This window comes from Zonotrichia albicollis, chromosome 1, assembly GCF_047830755.1.
Source record: "Zonotrichia albicollis isolate bZonAlb1 chromosome 1, bZonAlb1.hap1, whole genome shotgun sequence".
Classification (NCBI taxonomy): Eukaryota; Metazoa; Chordata; class Aves; order Passeriformes; family Passerellidae; genus Zonotrichia; species Zonotrichia albicollis.
Genome location: NC_133819.1, coordinates 80,113,741 through 80,136,412, shown reverse-complemented (window position 1 = coordinate 80,136,412; position 22,672 = coordinate 80,113,741). Strand labels below are relative to the sequence as shown.

Here is a 22,672-nt window from a genome sequence, read left to right as displayed (position 1 = left end):
CAGAAAAGCAGATTTGAGGAAACAACTAGTATTTAATACTAGTTGTCTTGATGGATATTTGCCTACCTACCACTAGACTGCTTAAATCATGGAGAGCTTCATCTGAGAGACTAAAAGAGGGCAGTATACTTAGAGATTTCATAAACTTGAAGAGTACCTTGGGAAAGTGCCTGTGGATGTTCCTGAGGAGTAGATGGAATGGAAGGGTCTGAAGGAAGATTTGTTTGGCTGTTTGGTTTTTAGTTGGTAGGACAGGATATGGTAAATAGTGAATAAATCTCAAGCCAACAGTACCTCCCTTATGTGAGGTACTGCCTGTGGGTAGTTTTTGTTGTCTTGATTTTTAAAGGTGTTGTTTATCAGTGGTGCCTGTTCTGGAAAGGGGAACAGTGAAAGTGCTTAAGAAAGGTTATTCTGCACTGTTGCAAGCTAGTGGGGTGGGATAATGACAACTGAGGCTGAGATTTATCCCTTTGAAATAGAGCTACTCTTACATAGTGAAAGGTCACCATGGGGACAGATCAAGCTTTATGTGATTTGTTTCCTCTAAGAAAAAAGTTCTTTTTCAAACAGGTATTTACTAATGGTTAGTACATGATTTTAAAGGTAAGAGAAAATGAAAAGGGTGTGATAGTCCTTTTTTTGAGAGGTGTGCTTTTCTTCAGAGTGAGATGTAGTGCCAAAAAGGCATCTGCTGTTGGGCACTGTCAGCGGAGCTCTGAGATGGATCAGCCTTTCTGTCTGACCTAGAACAGTGGACACGTGCTCAATATCCGTCTCTTCCTTTGTGTGCCAAAACCACTTAGGCAAACATTCTTCCATAGTTATCTATATTTTTAAATGCTTTAGGTATAAGATTCAAGATGTATTTTGGTATTTGTGAGTGGACTGACTTAGTAAAGATATTTGTCATTAATAGATGCCTCTGTCTACAGCTTCAGATTTTGTAGTGATGCTTTCTGAAGTTGGGTTTCAGCTCAAATAAGAGTGTTTTTTACTTCATAGAAAAGTGTGTTCTGTATTGCAAAAGAAAAAGTCAGAACACTGCAGATAGTAACCATTGAGAAAGCTTGCCTTCAGGTGTTTGCTGACATCTGAAACCCAGATTATGAATTTCAAAATAGTAGTAATACTGGTGCACTCATTGCATTGTGTAACTTGGATTTCTGAAGTGATGTTAAAAATGGTCACACTCTTGCATTTCTTGACTGTATGCATCTCTGTGTGTGCATTTATATGCAGAAATCAGGTACCTTTCTGAATTTTCAAGACAGCATGGATGTTCAAACAGCATTTATTCTTTTTGTTAAATTATGAATTAGTAGTTGTGCTATGCTGGAATCACAGCCGTAATCTGTCTAAAACTCTTATTTTCCTATGGCAACTTTGTTTTGGTAGCTATTGATTTTTCAGATGTGTAGTATCATCATTCAATAGTATGAATATCTGTTACTACTAGGAGCATGGGAGGTATTTTAGGAAATATTGATACAATCTCACCTCTGGTACCCAGCATTGCAGATATATTCCTACTTGTTTTCTGACATAGACATAGGACAAGTTTTAATTTTGTTCTTCGCTTCCGTCCTTTTGTCTTTCCATCCTGTACACACTGCCACTGCTTATGTTTTGAGCAAGTACCTTCTAATGACTTCCTTTGTCAGAGGGTGTGACAAGCAATGGAAAAACAGATGATGACTTTAAGCATTCCTGCATTCTCTCAGGCCCTCTGGTAGTGGATGAACATGCACTTACTGGCACAAGGGGAAGAAATCAGCCTGTTTGGTTTAAAATGCCTCTGTGTGCTCCCTGGATGGAGTTAGTGGGCTTGCTTGTTCCAGGCTGATCTAGGACTGCAGAGGCCTTCTTGCTGCTGTAGAGTTTGTACCTATGTTTGAAAAAATGTTAGCCTTAGATTTCCTTTAATGCAGGTAAGGAGTAACCAAGGAAATAACACGTGATACTTAATCACATGAGAAATCACTGTTTCACTATTAGTTAATATGTTGTTTAGTTTTGGAGAAGTCTGTTTCGGTGCAGTGATTTGGCTTCAGTTTTAATTTGCAAAAATTAATGCCTGAAACATGGCATTACTTTTGCATTTCAATTACATTTTGCACTATGTACTAATGAACTGCTACAAGAGCATCTCAACCTTCTGAAGGCCCTTTCTGTGTAAGAACAATGGTTTAGCTCATAGACTTTACCCTGAATAGCATAATGGAGAATGAGATAAATCAGTAAAACTTCTAGCTGGCTTGGACAAGAAGTTTTGCTCCTGTTGTTGAGTACAGATAGTTTCTGAAGACTAAATTTTAAGATGAATAAATCAGGTTCTTGGCATGGCATGGTCTGTCTCTCAAATTCTAGTTTTACAGTGGCATTTAGTTAAAACTTATGTCTGAAAAAGAATCATATGAGTCGTTAGCAGCTCTTTTTAGTGTAGTTAGCCAAGAATAAGCTTTCCTTTTAAGAGGATATTGTGGAAATGAGCACTGGAGCAAGCTTCCTGCACCTGTGGCTCTTTGACATCAACTGTGTTTTGATCTGATATGCAGCCATGGACATGCCAAGACCAGAGAAGTGCAGGTGTTTCCCTCTGGCTCATGTAGGCTATATGCTTCCCTGGAAGTAAAATGCAGCTTGTTATTGCCTACAACTACAAAAGTAGATGCTTAGTAGTTAAGGAAGAAGTGCTTGGGTATGAAAGGTGCCAAATGGCACTAGACAGAGATTTCAAAGAGGAGGGAGTGGGAGGAAGTACACAACTGTTGTCAGTTCCCAGGACACAGCTACTCTGCTCCATGCTCTGCCTCTGCATGTAAAAGTCCAGACTTGCTCTGTCTGCTAGCAAAAATGTACTAATGGCATTGTAAATGTTATTAGACATACTTGCTAGAAGTTATCAGACAGGTTGGAGCAAATGCAGGAAGATGCAAACTAAATCCTAAATGTCTAAATTGTTGAACATCTCTACTCCACATGAGAAAGACACTTTGAGAATGTTTCTTGTCAGATGGATTGCAGTCAAGGAGTTGGAACAGTTTTCACAGAAATGAGTTTGTAGTGGTGACTGCTTTCAGCAAAATGAAGCTAACCAGAGGGACTGAAAGAACTGGGAGGAGTTGAGTTGTGTTGGTCAATGGCAAAGGCATTAAGGCATTCACTTATGTTTGGCTACTCTTGCCTACCAGGTCTGCCAGCAAAGGCTGCTGTGCTGGGCATTGCTCAGTTTGGTTTGGTTCATCAGGCACATCTTTCAGAGCCAAGAGGAGTTAGGGGCTGAGCCTTAGGTGAAGCCAGTTGGGCCATCTTCACATTGCACTGCATAGGTTGCGTAGCTGGTTTCAGGATGATAAAAAAGCCATTAAAATGTGAAACTGAGTGGAAGTTTATGCAAAGAGAGAACCAGAGTATCTTGTAGATAGTGCGCTTGGACCTTATCCTGTTGACCACTGAGCCTGGTCTGTGTTTGCCATTAGCCTCAGCCTGTCTGACACCCCCATTTGGATTTCTAGTTTCCTTCTCATGTTACCAACCTGATTATTGACAGCAGTTTTTGTATAATAAACTGTTTCTTCTGTAATAATTACCATTGCATTGTACCACTTCATGTGCTTTCTCTCAACTTTTGAGTCACCCTAGTTATTACAAATCTTAATAATGATTGAATGGCTGTTTGGTTTGGATTTTGTGGGGTTTTGTTTGTTTGCATTTTTAATTTTGGGGGTTTGTGTTTCTTGTTTTGTTTGGGTTTTTTTGTTGCTTTTGGGGTTTTTTTGCTTGGATTGGGTTTTTTTTGGTGGTTTTTGTTTGTTTTCTTTTTGGTTGGGAAAAATTCTCTAAAATTTTTCATGTTTCTTTGGTGTGACATCTATTAGTTTTTTAATTAGCCAGTACTAATTAATTAAAAAAATGTACAGGAGTGTGATCAAGAAGCTGATTCCCTGAGTGTTTTAAGAGTGCTCACATGACACTGTAGTGGTGAAGATTTGGTGTCAAATGACAGAATATTAATGCAAGCAGTGCGTCCTCTGTCATCTTTTCTGTACAGGTAGTTAATTGGCTCAGAGAAAGAAACTTAGGATGATTTAAAGAATGTTTTTAATTACTTAAAGAGGAATTAAAGAGTCAGTGTGATGCTGGGCTGGATGGATGGGAGCTGGAGATTGGCCCTGCTGCACCATGGCTGGTTCCCAGAAACCATCCAGACAAGAACATGATGAGCAAGAGGTTTTTCTGAAATGTCATGTGTAGTGGTCACTGACATACCCACTCTGTTTCTGCTCTCTTTTCTTCTGCTGGAGATGTACCTTTGTTTCAGTATTTTTTTTTCCTGTGATCAGAAGCTAATACTAAAAACGACAAGAATGAGTAATACCAAAGAGCAGAACCACTTCTTGTCAGTTGTGCTTAGAAGAAAGGGGGATGAAGCATGTCTTTTCACAAAGACATTAGATAAAACACTTTTGAAAGCAGTGCCTTTATATTTATTTTATTTTTCAGGATTGCTCAGTTGAATTAGAGTTTTATGGATATACTTCAGAAGGAATTTTGTAATTATCAAGCTTCAACCAAAAATCTTTATGACAGTGGCATGCATGCTACTAAATAGTGAGGAAGAAAAACATTTCAAAATTAAATACTGAATTTTCAGCAGGGTAGATATCAGTTACATTTGGATTTTCCTTAATAGTGTCCTCCCACTGAAAGCCTGTGTGAGTTGTAAATAATGTGGCCCTGGTGAAGGTTGCAGGGCAAACTAAAAAAGTCCTTTGTCTTTTTTTTGCTAGTTTGTTGGATACCTTGGATCATATGCTGTGATTAAAATAGATGAAGAAATTGTAATGCCTTGAGGGAGATACATTTTTATTTAACTCTTCTGAGAGTTTCCATGCCATGTTTTCCTGTCTTCTGACAGGAATGTTTTTTTGTGAAAGAGAGTTGAAATATAGATAATGGTGCAGAAGGAATAAAAATGCTGAATAGGCACTGAAAGCACAGAATGTCTATGGAGAATTACTATCCTACTCATATTCTGGGGATAGATGGGCATTGTTTGGGATAAATTTTACTCTCAGTGTTCAGGCAGTGACTGCAGTGGCAAATGACAGTAGTGTGTACAGTCTCTGTACAGAGTTGAGACTAAAAGATTAATTTATGTAATTGAAACTACAGAGAGTTTTCAATAAGAATAATGGAATTTTCTAAAATATTAAAATGATCTGTTAAAACTATATTTTAAAAAAATCAGACAGGTACTGGGTCTTTTTGGTTTTGTTTTGTGGCTTGGTTTTTTTCTTTTTTAGTTTTCAGTGTGATCATTGCCAGACATCTGTGGTTGGTGCAACATTAGGACTTTACATTTCATAGAAATCAGAGAAGAAGGAAGAAAATAAAATCTAAAACTGATTGCCAAATGTATTGTGTGAAGCCTTAGTTTGATTTCTTTTGTAAGTATGGCTTCTTTTTTTCTCTTAATTATTTTTAACTCAGTTATGTACTGATGAGTTTCATTTCTAAACCTCCTAGTATGAGGCTTGTCCTTTTGCCAAACTTGATCGTCAGTTAAAAGAAGTAGGGATGTTTCTCAAGATTGTAGGTTTTCTCCTGTTAGTTGCCTTTAAGACATCACTCTCCAGCTCTAGATGCCTTTTTCACAAATCAGTTTCATTTAGTTTTTGTAATCCCACTATTTTTCAGAGTCTCCTTCTACTTGCATCCTTGAGTCAGCCACTTCCCTTTCCCCTCCTCCTCTCCCTGTATCCATCAGTAAAGAAAAGCTGGAAGTGACTGTGCTTATCTAAAAGAGTAGAATGATCCTTGTCTGCTTTTCCTTAGCTGTCAGGTTCTTTTGTTCTTCTTTAAGTAAAGAAGTCATCTTAGGCTGTCAGATCTGTATTCTCACGTGAAAGATTTTTGTATTACTTTTCACAGTGTATACTGATACCAGAGTCCTTGGTATGATGTCTTGATAAAGGTTTTTCACTTCCTCTTTACCATTAACTCTGACTTAAACAGCTGTCAATAGTCAAGCTGAAAATTTGGGAGATATTGTGAGGTTGATTTTTGTGATGTTACTATGTACTACACCAAAAAAGCTGCCCCTCCAGCCTGCCACAGCAGCCACTTCCACTTGGGGTTTCTTCTGCTTCCATTGTAGCTGACTGAGCAGGGAAATTGATAGTGTTAAGTTTACTATTAATATTTTTTGTTTAGATCTTGGAACTAGTTGTTTGTGAAAATCTAAAAACAAATCCTAAGTATTAATGGTATTACTGTGGAAGACAAACGTGTTTGGTGGGTTTGATTTTGTACTACTGAACCATATTATGAAATTCAGACCTATACCAAATGTCAGATGCGTTCCAATGCAGTAGCAGGTTGCAGCCACTTCAGAATCTATACTGGAGTTCATCCTCTCAGGCTACCTCCACTCTTTGGCATGTCTCACTCAATAAAGTGCAAATGAAGTCTCTGCCAATTTATATTTGATATTGAACTGGATAGTCCTTGCCTTTTTTGAATGGAAAGGATTAGCATTTCGTTTAAATTACAATAGAGCTGGGAAAAAACCAAAATTGAAGTAGCCATTAGTGGTGAATTTGTCAATGAAGTGTCTTTCTCGGAGAAAGTATAAAACTAGAAAAAGGGTTTTGTTTTGACTTAGTTGTGTTTATTAATTTCTTGTGTTCGTTTAATAATTTTTTTTGGCTGTTGGGTTAAAATAGCAGAGTTTAAGGTAGGTAGTAAATTTGAGAACATTGTATCTTGAGTAAATGCCCATCTTACAACATGGTGGTGATTGGATGACAACTTGTAATGGAAAGCCCTACATTAAATGAATGAATGTTTTCTAAGAAAATTCTGTGATTGGTAGGAAGGCCAAAGTTTTATTTCCCTGCTTCCTTGGCAAACAAGAAGGTTACAGAGTGGGAGCCATTTTTGAAATAGGCTGAGCCATTTCAGTGGAAGACAACATTTTAATATTTAGTTGGGAGGCATGCTAGTCCTGCTAAGTAAGAAAAAAAGGACGTTAAAGATTTCTCATCTTGTTTTCTCAAGAGATCAAATAAGCAAAGTACTTGCATTTTTTCTTTCTCAGGCAGCCTAGACATAAACAGTTTATGGGGTTCTATCACTGTGTGTTTGAAAAGTAGAGCTTAACACTTGGAGTGGGTGCAAAGTTTAGCTGCAAATAAATATTACCTTCTGGCATGCAGGCTGCTTAGGAGGTGTGAAGAAAGGCCTCAAAGTAGTTTGATGCATTATTGATTCTTTATAAACCTAGCAGTCTTGTGTGTTGTTTGCCACTCTGTATGGTGAAATCCTTTGATAAACCAGACGTACTGTCTTCAAAAATTAGGGTGACTTTAATAGTCCCATATAAGGGTTCTTGGTTTACAAACCTCATCAATGGGTGCTGAAGTTCCTTCGGAAAGGGATAATATCTAGAAAATATATTTTCATCTGTTACATAGAGGAGGCAATATGTGCTCTGCCTCTGTTTAGTCGTTGGATTAGATGAGTCTCCACTTGAAGACTTCATTAAATAAAGCCTTTAGTATTCTAAACTCATAGTGAGTTATTTAGCACCTGGCAAGTTTAGCACCTGAGAGTTAAAGATGTCCTGACTGCAAACCCAGTAGGCTTTTAGTGCAGCAATTAAAATCTATGACTATGCAAACAATTTTATTTAATCTTCATGATTTTAATCCAGATGTTCTGAAGGCTTTCCTTGGTGGTAACAAACATCCTTATGCTAAACAGTTCTGAAAAATTCAATCCCCCATCTTCACTCTAATGTTCTCAGGCCTTTTGCAGTATAGTGGATGAACTGTTGTGTCTTGCTAGCTGCAGAATTCCCACAGCTGTATTTACATCAGAATTAAATATGCTTATTGCCTTCAAGTGGGCTTCTTGTATCTGGTTGTAACACTGCCTCAAAAAGGTGACACTGAGGGTTGAGCCTCAGGGCTTCCCTGCTCTGAGGGGCTCAGCCATGCCCTGTGGTGGGGCCATTTGGCTGGTACCTGCACCTGGGAAAGGTTCCTGAAAGAAATAAAACATGAGATTACTTGCTCCCTAGCGGAGATATATTAGTGCAGCCTGTTGGCGTTTGCAGGAGGTTTTGTCGTGTGCTGTGGTACTTGAGAAGGTGAGGCAGGCACTGACTGAAAGAACAAAACTGGCCAAATTGGCCTGTGGGACCTGAATTGAAATTTAGCTTAAAACTTACAGAAATGCTGCAGAACTAAGTGTACTATTTCATAGCTAAGTTATGCCAGATTTCACAGCCAAATTTCACAATCCTGGAAGATGGAGTGTGGTTTAAAAATAAAAAAAGTAATGTAAAAATGCTTGTGGAGAGTCCACTTGTGAAAGTTTTAAGAAATATTGTCCCAAAGTACCAGTGCTAGCACATATCTGCAAACTCTACAAACTTCAGTGTGCTTCCTGTGAAACATTGTTTATTTCTTCTATTTCGGATTGGAGTTTGTGCAGATTACTGCACAAGTTATTTTATCATATCCTGGCAAATGTTGGGCAAAATGAAATTTGGAGCCTGCTTGTTACATTGGCACACATTTTAATTTGGAAAAAAAGAAAGAGCAAGCTCCAGAGCCATATGCCTAAGATTTTAGGGTAGAAGGTCAGCTGTGAGTGGTCAAAGTGAATCTGTAAATGAACATACTGCATCCTGAAAGCAGTTCAGTTCAATGCTTGTAGGTAGGTAATTTCAGTGTTGAAACAGTGGTAGTTTGGTCAGCAGTTAAGAACTAATAGATGGAAACCATAAGACTTAGTTTTATGACATATCATTTCCATTCGTACAAATGTAAAGTTCAAGGAGAATGATTGTCCAAAGTGTGTAGTCCAACTTTTTTTGTACTTTGGATAAATGAATTGATATATCGCATCTTTAAAGGATGCTTTATATCCACAAAGCCTAAGTACTGCACTAGGCTGCTGATTTCCATGGGAATACTTGGAAACATACTGGGACTCTGCAGTCTTTGGAGGGGCAGATTGTAAAGAGATACACTTGAGGTTTTGGTGACTTGGACCAGCATAATGTGTGTCATGGAAATAAGAGAAGGAAAAGAGATTTTTCTTTCCTCTTGAATGATCCCTGATGCTTTGAGGTTTGGATTAATTTTTTTTTCTGGATCTCTTCTTGATGTGGTTGGCATGTATTTGATTTTAAAAGAATTTCTCTGAAGATATAAAAGAGAAAGTAATGATCATCTGGTAGGAAAACCATGCACATATGCACTTTCATGTTGAGAAGTTTAATTTGAATAATGTCATTTGGATAAGAATTGGTGGCTTAAGTAAACAAAATTTTCAGACTTTTTTACATCAAAGTCATTGTAATATAACACTTTCGGACAGTTAAAAAGATTAGTGGTTATTCTGGACTTAATTGTTTTCTGCTCTCTTTTCCTAAATGATTATTTAGTTGTTCTGTTTTAGTATTTTGTCTAATGTTTCACTTCAGCATGGCAAGCAGTGGATTTGAGTGTACTATCCATTTAATTCCTGAGATACCTGTCACTGCCTGCTGAAGAAAGGCATCATCACATAAAAACTTGATGTCAAGAGAAGTACTGCTGTTACTTTCCAGGGTGACACATAAGAAACAATGGTCAGGTCAACCTGTCTTTGAGATCTTAGAAGGATGTGTAAAATACGGCTTGCAAATGCTCATAACACCAGAATCCAAGGCAAATGTGCTGCATAAAAACCTAACAAAATTGTTCCAGAGTGAGTGAAGGGGACTCACTGCTGTTCAGACTAGGACAGGCTTTGCATATGTGGTTCCCAAAATAGTTTTTCAGTGTCATACAGTTATAGACTGTGCTTTGCCATGGAAGTTTAAATTGCATTGATTCTGTCCCGACTGGCTTGGGATGTCTTTGACACTTGTCAGTAGTGAGTGTGATGGCAGAATCCAAAGTTTGCAAAACTGAAGATAGCAAGCACTTTATAAAACAAGCATAATTTTGTTGTCATTATAGGCATCTGTATGATAAAAAGAAAATTAAACACATGATTTTAATAGTCATGATTCAAAAAGAGACAAGGTAAATTTAATAAGGCTGTAGGGCTACTAAGTGGAAAGATGTCTATGGCTGAAAAACTTCTGTGGGCTACAAAGGCCTGAAGACAATGTTGAGGAGAAGTATCTGTTATATTATATGCTTTCCTTATTCTGGTTTTCTTTCCAGCAGGATCAAAATGTAATCTGCAGGAAATAGTGTACTAGGTTAGATAGCTGGAGTCTTGTTCCTACAACTATTGTAAGATTTTGGCACTAGCAGATGGAAAGAAAAATCCCCACTTTTGCTTCTTCAGAAGCAGTTCAGAGACATGATTTGAATTGCAACTGTGTGGCTGTGTGATTCTTTGCAGGTGTTGTGAAGTACATGCTACCTTCACTCCCAGTGTGAATTATGTTGTATTCTAGGAAAATGGATTTCTTCTATCATATCTGCATACTACCATGGTGCAGTTTCCTTTCTTTTGGATTGCAGCTTCTGGTTTAGGAATAAAGAACTGTTGACTGTATGAAGGAAACTCTATATCATTGCAAGTCATGTTAGGGAAGCTTTTGGCAGGCCTTTAATTTTTTTAAGCAGACGATCAAATACAGTCATTACTGCTGTAGTCTTTGCAGTATTGCCCTCTGTTTGATCCTTCTGGTTGTCATTGCATTAGAACCCTTGTCAGGCTATATTTATGTGCAATGACTTTCTCAGTGCACTTTTTAAATTGGAGAGGAACTGGTCTCTGGAAACCAGTCTTATGCTGTGCTTTAACTTTTCCCTATAGCATTAGGGAAATCAGCAGTCTTTGAATTTCTGTGATTCTAATATTCCATGTAATCGTTTAGGTTGGAAAAGACCCTTACAATCGAGTCCAACTGTGAACCCGGCGCTGCCAAGCCCATCACTAAACCGTGTCCCCAAACGCCACATCTACATGTCTTTTAAATACCACCAGGGATGGTGACTCCACCACTTCTCTGAGCAGCCTGTTTCAATGCCTGAACACCCTTTTAGTGCAGAAATTTTTTCCTAGTATGGAACCCAAACCTCCCCTGGCACAACTTGATGCCGTTTCCTCTTGTCTGTCACTTCTTACTTGGGAGTGGAGGTCAACTGTGATCTCCAGGCTAAACAGCTGCTGCTCTCCTAGCCTTTCCTCTTTGGAGAATATTTAAATACTGTTATGTTTTAGCTTTGACATGTGTACATGAGTCTGCAGTAGCCAAATCTAGCCTACTCAAAGCTTTGTGCACAAAAAACCAAAAAAGATATATAGTGTCAGCTAGTCTATTTGAAACACATTGAAAATTACTAGAAAGTACATCCTTTCTCCTTATCTGAGTGGAGAGCTACAGTATTGGCAAAAAGGAAAAAAGCTAGTTTTGGGGCTGTATGCAGTCAGAGAAAACTCCATATAAAAATACAATTACAGGCAGAACTGTATCAAACCAAAGCAGCAACTATGTTTTGTTTGTTTTTTTTCCTTTCTCCTAATTTCTGGTTTTAAATTCTTGAAAGGCATTAAAATGTTTTAAAGTTCAAGTAGATTTAAATTATAAATATCTACACTTACTTCAGGCATTTCACAATTTCTACAGAAATGTGCAATTGTAAATATGTTGCTATGATGTGTACTGACAGTGGGTAAAACATTTTGGTTATGCTCTTTGAGGTGGGCTTGTATTTGGGGTAAATAGAACTGCTATTGTTAATGGGGAGCCTGGGAAGAATTCACTTTGTGAAAACAAGCCATTGCAGATATGACCATCTTGCAACTCTGCTGTTATTTGGTTTCACTGACTTCCTTTCCCTCTTCCCTCCCCCTCAAAAAGATAAATTCTGTTTTAGAGGAAATCCTGTTTATTTGCCTTGAGGAAATAATTTTTCCAGTTGCTCTGTTTAGTTTTGTTTTCTTTCTAATTATCTGTTGAGGAGTGCTGATACCCCTTAGAATTTTATTTTCTGCCTCTGTAGTTAGAGTTTTTGATATACAAGGAGTTGCTGGTAGTGGCAATACCATCTAAATGCCTCTCAGTACCTGTCAGTAGTGATTTGATTCTCACCTGCTGCAGGTGTTTCTTGTTCTTTGGCCTCTTCTTGGGACAGAACATTTAACAAGTACCCTTTCCTTTTATCTTCTGCCTTTCTTCTACCACAAACCTTGTTGCCTTAGTTGTGGAGTTTTGGGGCAGTAATTTCTCTAAAGACCACAGTCTATTACTCTGTCTTGTGTCACAGCTTGAGAACAATTGAAGATATTCTGGAAGTGCTGATTCTTGGTTTTGCTGAACTTCTTAAAGGAATGTAAAAAGCAATTAGTGAATCATTGGAAATACACTTTTTTCTTTCTCTTCACCCTGCCCAGCTACTAGCTTTAGCCATTTATTTTTTTTATGTTCTTCTGGCCATTTTAATATCCTTTCACTCCAGTTAAATTCATAATCATCTCTCAAATCTAAGCATGTTAATTTAAGCAACTTTCTGTGGAGGATGATTCTCTAGGGCTGGCTGACAGATTAAGTGGCAGTACCTTGGTTGTGAAACAACCTACATTTGCACATTCTCCAGTTGTTTCCTATTAAAACTTAAATCCTTGTTCTGTTGTGGCACCTTTAAAAAGCAGACCTCTCCCTTACATCTAAATGTTATGAAAACCAGTCATACTGTAACCCAGAACCCCAAGGAATGCTTGATTGAAATAACAGATCAGAAAAGTCTCTTGCTAACATTCCTGTGATTATGGGTTTACTCAAGTGACAGAAACTTGATGTCAGCTAGCTTTCTGCATACAGATTAATTTTGGTCAAAAAAAACCAAATAGGTCTTAAAGGCTTCAGTGATGCAGTGTTTTTGGGAATAGGTAACTTCTTAAAATGTAACAGTATTCACTGCATTTCCTCTCTCTAGAATTATCCCACTTATTGCTTATTGGGTGGCTGGTCTGGTTCCTGCTGCAGAGTAGAGCAGTATTCCCTGCTAGTAATTATTGAGATTGAGTAGAATGAGTGAAGGGAAACAGGAGTGTCTCCTTCTTAGATCCTCACAGGAAAACAAAAAGACAGCTCTGGTTTAGCCAACTCTGTTCTTCTGTAGTATCTATATAGGTTAATTTTTAATATGTATTTGGATTTCTTTTGTAACTTGTATCTGGAATTTGACATCCTACAAATATGTCTGAAGACAGTGATATAGGAAATTCAGGAAAAGCTTTTAAGAGAGAAAAATAAGAGAAGAAACATCCATAGGTTATGATTTACAGTTAAAACCCCTCCACCATTAGTGAGAAGTTAATTTTGAAATGGTGCATTACATTATGCAGTGAGTATGGTGAAGGAGAAAACAGATACCTTGCTTTCATTTTCACGTGACCAAATGACTTGAATACATGATGTGAACACATAAGACAGAAGTTTAAACTCATTTAACATATTTTGAATGTAACCATTTTTCTTGATCTGTGTTAGAGGTATTTGAATGAGTAAAGTGAACATTTAAGTTCCCCTAATGTTTTTAATCACAAACATTTAATTTTCAACGGAGATTAGCAAATATGTACTTTATGAGAGGCCCTGTGGCATAGGAGACTGTTTGCAGCCTCAATACACGTAAAGATGCACATGCTAGAAGTTACAGTGCAGTGAATTCCTATTGTGATGTGTACAAAATGAACATCAGCTGCTTTAAACCTAGTTTAAAGCTTCCTGGAGTTGTTCCAGGTTCAGATATTGAAGGTCTTTCTATTTCAAAGTTTGAACTCATGTTTTGTTCTCTCTCCCCTCCCTCCCTTTCCACCTCCTTCTCCTTTTGCAGGCAAGGGCAGCTCAAGCATCTCATCCGACGTGAGTTCAAGTACGGATCACACACCCACCAAAGCCCAGAAGAATGCAGCTACCAGTGAAGGTAGGCAGCTGGTACTCATTACCCAGGTCAGGCCCCCCAGCAGAATCCCAGCAGTTTTCAGAAGAAGAAACTCTCCTCCTCACTCCTTCTGTGTAGAGTAGCATTGGTCTGCTAGAAATCCCAAAGCCATTCTTCCTTTAAACAGTTTTCACTTCTGCCTGTGGTAGTTTCTGATTTGAATTTGGGACAAAGGATTTAAGTACTTCTGGAGAACCCAAATGTAGAGAGTTAGGAGTAATTTTGTGTGCTACTTTTCAGCAAAGGCCTTTATACTTAAGATTTTATGTGGCATTATTTTGCAGTTATATGTGAAGGATATGTTTGATGGAAGCTTTTTGACATACAATTTAGGTCAAATATCAGTCATAATTCTTTTTGTATTGTAAACACCATGAAAATGTGAGTTGTTTGAGAAAATTTTTTCAAAGGTATAGCTGTGGGCATGCTGACCTGACAGATTTGATTAGGTCAGTAGACCTCACCTCAATTACTGGAGTATGTCATCACTGAGGGCTGGGTTTTTGATGTCCAGGGGAAGGAGGTGTCTGTCAGTACCAGTACAATGTTGTGCTAACTGGTCTATGAACAGAAAAATGCTGATTGTTCCTTTCTGACTTGTTACATGTGAGTAGGTGTGCCCTGTTAAATGTAAGTCTACTTGCCCTAGTTTTTATAATTGTGTCTTTTAAGGCTGAGAGGAAATAAGTATATATAATTTAATGATGTAAGCCATAAGGCTTTGTAAAAATTGTATATTTATATGACTTAACTAGTATTTCTGTTTAACTGTCATAATGATTTGGTTTTACTTGGTAGTAATTGAGTTATAATTCTGATTTCTTAAATTTCTGTCACTACAAATTAAGTTACAAGCTCCGATTGCTCTCAGTTTAGTTTTATTTCTTACAGTTAAAGGAAGTCGGTCTTTTGAATAGTTCTGGTGTGGCAAGTCTGACTATAGCTGTAGAATCTGTTCAGTAAAAGCAGTTCATGTAAGTAATAAATGACCACATAAATCACAAGAGTTCTGATGTTGGGCATGCATAATCCCATACCAGGAATGAATATCTGGCACTTATGAATCATAAGAAATACTGATTTAGAATCTGTGCTTTTTAGTCCAGCCAGTAAATTTAACAACAAACAAATAAATGGTTAATCATAAGTTGAATAGTAGACTTCATTTTTCTCTAAACCTTAGATTCAAAAGTTTTGAGGGATCTGAAAGAGGTGAATTACCAGGACACACACAAAAAAAAAAATAAATTAGGAAATGTATTCTCTTTATGACAGCCAAGAATGAAAAAGAAAAGAAACCACAAAAGAATCGTGGAAACTCTGAAGTCAGTACTTAATAATTGCTCTGAGTTTCTTTTCTACTTCAGTCTATAAAGCATTTTTTTCCTTAGATTCAAATGAGATAATGCAAAATAATCCTGTACTAATCTCTGATTTCTGTTCTTAATTTAGCCCTTTATTGAGCCAGTGAATACAAATGTTGACCTTGAAATCTTCACCTCTAGTTTGCAGCTGATTAATTCATTAGCAAGGGAGGCTTAAATACAGGCCAGCAGTTGCTGTAGTAAAATTATGTTTTTATGAGTTCACATGCAAAATCAGAGTTCAGAGCAGTGTAATTGTGCATTCTATACTTTGAGGCAATTTCAGTTGTCAGCCTAATTTTTCTGTGCCCTGGAATAGTTTGATTTGACAAATACTTATTTTGACAACAGATTTGGAGGTAGCTTCTTCCTCAGCCTGTGCTATTACTACTTTCTTACCATTTCTTTCTCCTGAGGAATTACTAATGTGGACCAGTTTAATAGAAATGACCTTAATGAGGATTGCTGCATAATCTGGCAGATATTTTGAATGTCATAACCAGGGAGCATAAGAATTCTGTGAAGGCAGGTGAGACGAGAGATATGGAAATAGCTGGAGCAAAACAGGCACTGTTGAAACTGGTGCTATTACTGAAGGCACATTTATCAACTTCTGTGCCTGGAGTTTTTACTAATGCTGCCTCTTTTCCCCATGAACAATAGAACATATACTGAAGGAGGATTCAGCTGGTAATAAAGACTCATACCTTCCACAAGATCACTTGAGTTCTGTTCTTACAGAATGCTGAATGTTTATGAACCGTTCAGTTCCAGAGTAATGCCTAGGGGCCAGCTAAGAACAGGAGTCTGATTGTGTTAGATGCTGTACAAGCAGTGCACTTAGATGTTTTGGAGTGGTTGCATAACATTTTTTAAACTTAGTTAAATTTACCTAGTCCACTGTAGTATTTGCTTGCCATAGTACAATAATATCTGCCCAACACAGAGGGTCATACGTGTATGTTTATTTTCACCAGAGGCTGCTTACTGCAGGGGCAGAATGGTCCAATTCTGCCTATATTGTAAATTCACAGCACTGTCTGTTGTTCTGTGAAGGAGCCATGTGTTGTGTGGAGAGCTGTATGCAGCCAGGGTTGGCATGGGAAGGACATGGAAACATTGCAGGCGAACTCTTCTTCACTTTCCTTGCCATGGGACATGGTCCTAATTGACAAGTGGCAGACAGCTTCTTTGCATCCTCTGAATTTCTATTGCCAGCTGCATTCCTGAGTACCTAGCTCTGTGAAGAACATAATGCTTGTTTGGGGCTGAAGGCCTTTCACAGCTTCTGCTTCCCAGCTTTTTTAACAGACCTAATTCTTTCCAGTTTTGCTCAGCTTGTCTTCTGTTTCTGTAAGACAGGTGACTTGTGACAACACTTGTTGAAGCTGAATCAATGGGAATGAATGCCTTGAAACAACTAGAAAGGAAATTTGTGGGAATGATCCATCTTATCTCTGGTACTGTACAGCAGAGAAGCAGTCATGTAAACTACTACTTAGGCAGCTACATATTCCCAAGAACTGCAAAAAGATGTAAAGCAGGACTGGTGTTTGGAAGAGCAGACCACTTCAGGAGGTATCTGACAGCAGGTGTTATCTTTCCATCAGTTTAAGCAATCAGCCACACTCTTCATCCTGATGACTGCAACCACATTATCTGTCAAGTTTCAGAGCTCTGATGTTTCTCTACGGAATGGGTACCAGAAATAGGTAACAAGATGCTTGAAATGGCCTTTGTTGTTCCAGTTCTAGATATCCATTTAAGGCAACATCATTTAACTCTCTTGATGGGCATGGGTGGTGCAGTTAGGGCCAAAATAATGGTACCCTCCCTCACATTGCGGATTTAGAGCATCTGTAGAGCATCTGTTGTGACATATTTTATGTCTCAGAGATAAAATATTGGCCATGCTATTGAGTGTGTCTGGGTGAAGGGCACATCTTCCCCAGACCAGGACAGTGTGTGCTGGTATCCTTAGCTAAACAAGCTTCACTCAGTGGTGCATCAGAGAGGTAACCATTATTCTGTTTTTGTAGCATAGAGGAAAGCAGACAGTACCTGGCAGACTGTGCAGCTTCCTAAATTCAGGCTTTGACATACCAGTGATACGCTTGAGAGGAATGGAGATGTGCTGAAACTGGAGTCCAGTGGCTCTCATTTTGTGTATTTCAGTGAAGGGAAGGAGGCAAAACCCAGATGTCTGGTCCTCTGTGTAAATAAGGCTGGAGAGACCTGTTGGTTTGGCTGCAGCCTGGTTCAGAAGAAAGCCTGGTAGCCTGTGGGTGTGCATGCACACTGATGCCTCCACACTGTCTCCTGAGGATGCAGTTTCCTTCAGCTTTGAATATACACTGCCTTTAACTTCCTTTCCAGTCTCAGACATTGTCTGCAATTCTTTACCCTATCAATCAGCTGCAGTTGGAAACGTGAGAATGCATGAGTTTTTACTACCCCCCATTGCTCTCTGGCAAGTGAGAGACTAAATGGATTTTTGTGGGCCATTTAAATGCAATTTGCTAGACATAGTCTCAGCTGGAATATTATTGTCTGAAACTTGATTTAGAAGATTAGACTGAATGACTGTTTTTGTATGGGCTTACCTTGATCAGGGAGTTTTCTTCCAACTTACCTGCAAAGCGTGGAATGTTATGCACACTTTGTATTAACTTGACTGACTGTTTTTCAAATAAAAAAATCAATACTGTTTGGACTTCATGTATGGCACTGTTAAGATGTAATCCAGAAGCAGCTTTAAATTGAGTATGTATGAGCTCAATGTGGAAGTTCTAATTTATTTCACAATTTCTGTAAAATCAAATTGAAGGATTAGGTCTGAAGTAGAATATTATTTTAGTAGAAGGGATCAGTGCTGAAATACCTCTGAATATATCCCATTAAATCATAGTATTTTGAGTTTTGCAAAAACATAGTGAAGCCAGCTGCTGTATTTTGAAGAAGTTAAATTTTTATCTGCTTTTAGTTGAGTTCTAGGGACCTTCAAAACTAAGTATTTTACTTTGTTTCTCCTTTTGCAGTACTCTGACAATTCTAGAGTACACTGCAATGTATGTTTATGGTGGAGATCAAATGAATTTGTTTTGGCAGTAGCTGTTTTTATGCATCTGCAGTTTAGGTGTGTACAAGAAGAGCCCTCCCTTTCATAGCTGTATCCTCCTTCCTGTTTTATTTGGGTTTTGTAGTGTTTCTGCTGGACTTGACATTGCTGGGTTTACAGTTGAACTTAATGATCTCAAGGGTCCTTTCTAACTAAATTATTCAGTGACTCTCAGAGCAGCAGGTTCTATAGCCTGGTGGGAACAATTGCATTCATTAGAAGTAATTCCCTCCATTAAACCATCTTGGCGGGGGGCAACTGAGTGAATATAGCCCTTTGCAAACATGTAATGCTTTAATTGCTCATGTAAAAGTTCTACTGTACACTGTGAAAGATGATGGCTCAGTTGATCAGGCTGTGTTTGGGGCCATTGGCCATCCTTTTTTTGTGGGACCTGGCCACTGAAGCTTTTCTATAGAAAACTTTTTCCAGAGGAAAATTGACCTCAATATCAGAAAACATTTATCACTGCTCTAAATGGGAATAGAGTAAGTGACATTTCTTGAACACAAATTTATTTGGGTTGCGTGCCTCTCATTTCACCTTACAAGTGAGGGAACAAAGCAGTTGTTATAGGATACTTTCTGGGAGGCTGTAATTAGTTTAATTTCTTTTGGCTTCATAACCACATTCTTTTGGATCTCTGAGTAATTATTAATCTATTCAATGAGCTTAAGAGGAGAAGTTCTTGCATTGTGGACTGTGGTGGACAGTATCGAATAATTTGGGAAGATGGAACAGGTTTGTTGCTATGAAATGCTTGTTGTACTTTAAACAGTTCTTGATAGAGAATCAGCTCAAACTGAGATTTAGGTGAGTGCAATCTGATATTTTTTTAAGGGGAGATAAAACAGCAGAGAGCCAGTTTGCAAATAGACATCCTTTCTGCGTATTAAGGTTTTCATAAATAGGTAGGTAGCTCTGTTTGGTATATCAGACTTCCACTAAAGCTTTTGAGTTGTTTGTGTACCTTTTTGAGACACTGAGCTAGGTGCTGTGGCAAGACTGTTGCTGAAAAGAGATGCAGTTTTTAACTTAGATTTTCTTGATCCCTTTGGGAGAAAGAGCTCTTTACTTGTTAAGAAATCTTTTCCCACTTTGGTTCTTTACCACTTTTCTTTTCATTTTCTCTTTAACATTAGAAGGTTATTAACCTAGTATCAGAAATGAAAACCTTTAAATGTTCTTTCTGTATGAATGCGAATATATGTATAATTCCTATTCCTTTGAAGGCAGTTTTCTTTCTTTTCATATCCTTGCATTCTTTTCAGCCTCTTGGTGGGTATTTGGGCTCTTGGTTCTACTACTGAAGTTCTGTCAAAGCAGGCTTTCTGTACACCACAATGTGTCAGAAGTCGATATCAATGCCTGAATTTGCCCCTGCTTGCTTGGAACTGGGCAGAGGTTCACTTGGCTTTGGGTGAGCTGTGGCTGTTTTGAGTTGGTAGTGAAACTGGAGACTAGGTAAGTTTCCTGGGGTTTTGTGTTACTTTTCTAGCCGGGGAGTTTTCTAGAGAAGCGAAATGTTGCATTGCAGAATGTGCCAAAACAGAATAATTTCAAGCCAAAAAGATTGAGGAGGAGTAAGAGGGGGCTGAGAGGCATGACAGCTTATAAATCCAGAACTGTAAACAGTTTGGTCGAATAAACAGATCTCACTATTTAAATTGCTCTAACTAACATATCTGAATGCATACACAAATATAATCACCTCAAGCAGTGTGTGAAGGTACAAATTAGTATAGGGCTTGCTCTTAAGCTCTGTTTTTTTGTACTTAACCACATCTTGATATGCTTTTGCTATCTAATAGGCAGTATTCCTGCAGAACTGTTCTGCTAATTACAACAATACCATTACAATCAGCATTTAAATTTGGGTTCATATACAAGGCAAAAGTAGCTGAGACATTGGCAAGGTTAAACCTGCAAATTGAAACCTTACGTTATTCTGGCTAATTTGTACTGAAATGCTATAGCCAAATGTTTAAAACTTGCCCAAACAATACCAAGAACAAATTGGAAAGGTACATGAAACTGCAGTTTTATTTGATCTGCTGCCTGAAATGTGAGACCCACCAGAGCAAATGCACTTACCAGTACAGTTAAAGAGAAATTATCCCAATTTAAAAACCTGGCATTAGCTTTTCCAAGTGAGGTCTGATGCTTGGTAGGAGTGATTGCCGTTTATTCAATTACCTGTAAATCTGATTTTAAGGAATCCAGGATCTCAGATATAATTCTTTAGGTAAAATACTGTACCAAACTACTTAAATACACAGGGAGGTTATCACAGGGAGGTTCTGACACTTAACTGTTTGTCCTGTTATTGCCTATGATAGCTGTCTAAAGTAGTTTCCTTCTCTGAAAAGTGAAGTCATCACAAAGGATATGAAGAATGCTCACCATTTGTTAGTCAAAACCCCATCTTTTTTGAATGCTAGGCTGTCTCCTAAGTCTTCTTGAAGAATATATACAACCTGATAATGCACATTTAAATATGTCAGGTTTATCCATTTTTCAGAATTTATGAACTGAGACGAGCAACTTGCTTCAGATTAGTTCTAGTTCTTGATTGAAATAATGAAATAAAATTGGAACAGCAAATTCTTTGACTATAACTTCACAATCCCTGTTCAAATGCTGTAGTTTAAATTTATTGCACAAAATCTCCTGCCTTATGTTCCAATATCTTATCTTTTAATGTCAGTTTGTCGAATGACTGTGTACTTTTTAAGGCTGATACCACCAACAGTGCCAAAACTAGCAGCATGCTTGAGAAATATCTGCTTGGAGTTGCTGAGCCATTCTGCATTTCTCTTCTGGCTTATTGTACCATAGTTCCTGCTACTGTGTCTTTCTCAAGGTTGGCATCTCCTCAATTCTGTCCTTGAGAAGTATTGGCTGATGAAAATGGCAGTTCAAGAGTGGATAATGATAATTCCTCTGCTCCTGTTAATTCTGGCTGCTGAATCATCTTTGGTTTAGGCAGTTACATCAGACTAGGCTGGAAGTATAAGGAGAAGTTGTGAACATGAATATAATCATATGATTTGCCATTTATGTGTTCCTCCAGCCTTAATCAGCCACACCTGAACATAGAACTTGTGGTGTGCCTGGTCACTAACTGACCATTGTGATACTTCTTTCCTATTTAAGGATAGTTTTCATCTTGAGCTGTGGTGATAGATTTGGGAATTTGTAACTCTTGAACCTCAAAGTAAGTTTTTGTATTAACAGTTAAAATACCAGGGGTTTTTTTGCCTTGTTTTTTTTTTTTTTTTTTTTTTTTGTATAGTGAAAAACAAGTGTCCATAGCAGCCTGTCATCGACACTGGGCTAGGAGGTTTTTACTTCCTTACTCTCTCCTCTTGGGTGTACACAGGTTTGCCAGAAGGCAGGCAGGGTCTCTTTAGACATGCATTGTAAATGGCTGTTTGCAAGATCCTGCAGTCAATTTAGATCTGCTAGTTTGAATTACCCTCCCAAAAAGTGAGATATGGAGACTTATCATAGGCATGTGACCTAGTTATGGCATGTTTGTGCTGCCTTGGGTGTGTGAATGTATGGGTGGGAAGAAGCTTGATGGCTTTACTGGATGACTGTAATCTGGCATGCTGCTTGCAGTGACTTGGATACATCATATATCTCCCTTGTAAATTTTTATCACAGTTATCATCAACATGTTTTGGGGTTCACCAGTGCCTAATCTAATCTATAGTGTTTTTAGTTTTATAAAGTATAGTTTTCCTATTTCCATCAAAGAGAGTGAAATTTTACAGCACTGTGAAGTATTCATTGTTTGTGGGAAGTTTTTTACCTTGTTCATTGTAGGTAAATAATGCTGTGTGGGAATCTCTGAAAGACAAACCGCAAGAAATCTCATGGATGTGGGCAGTAGGAGCAAATTCTTTTCTCTAGCTGTGATGCTTGCTAAACATGAATATTTATATGTCCATGTGGGCATATGTAAGCATTGATTATTTCTTTGTTTATTTGATACACCCACATTTCCCACCTCCATCCCATAAGATAAACATTTGTAAGCCTTGTCAGGTAGGATTTGAGCTTCCATTTGAGCAATAAAAACTTACTGTGGCACTCAGAAGTTCAGTAACTGTTCACTATTCAGAGCAGTCATTTACCTTGGTCCAGTAAAGACTTCTGTTTTAGTTTTCCTTAAAGAATGGGCACGCATATAGTCTAAATGATAAAATTATAAT

The 22,672-nt window shown here is 38.0% G+C and overlaps 1 protein-coding gene across 1 annotated transcript in view; it reads left to right on the top strand.

Moving 5' to 3' along the window:
• FBXL7 (F-box and leucine rich repeat protein 7) overlaps positions 1 to 22,672 on the top strand; it is a 176,351-nt gene that overhangs the window by 25,785 nt on the left and 127,894 nt on the right. The window contains exon 2 of the mRNA XM_074545494.1: positions 13,863 to 13,952. Coding sequence (XP_074401595.1) covers positions 13,863 to 13,952 — 90 coding nt within the window. The remainder of the gene's footprint in view (positions 1 to 13,862; positions 13,953 to 22,672) is intronic.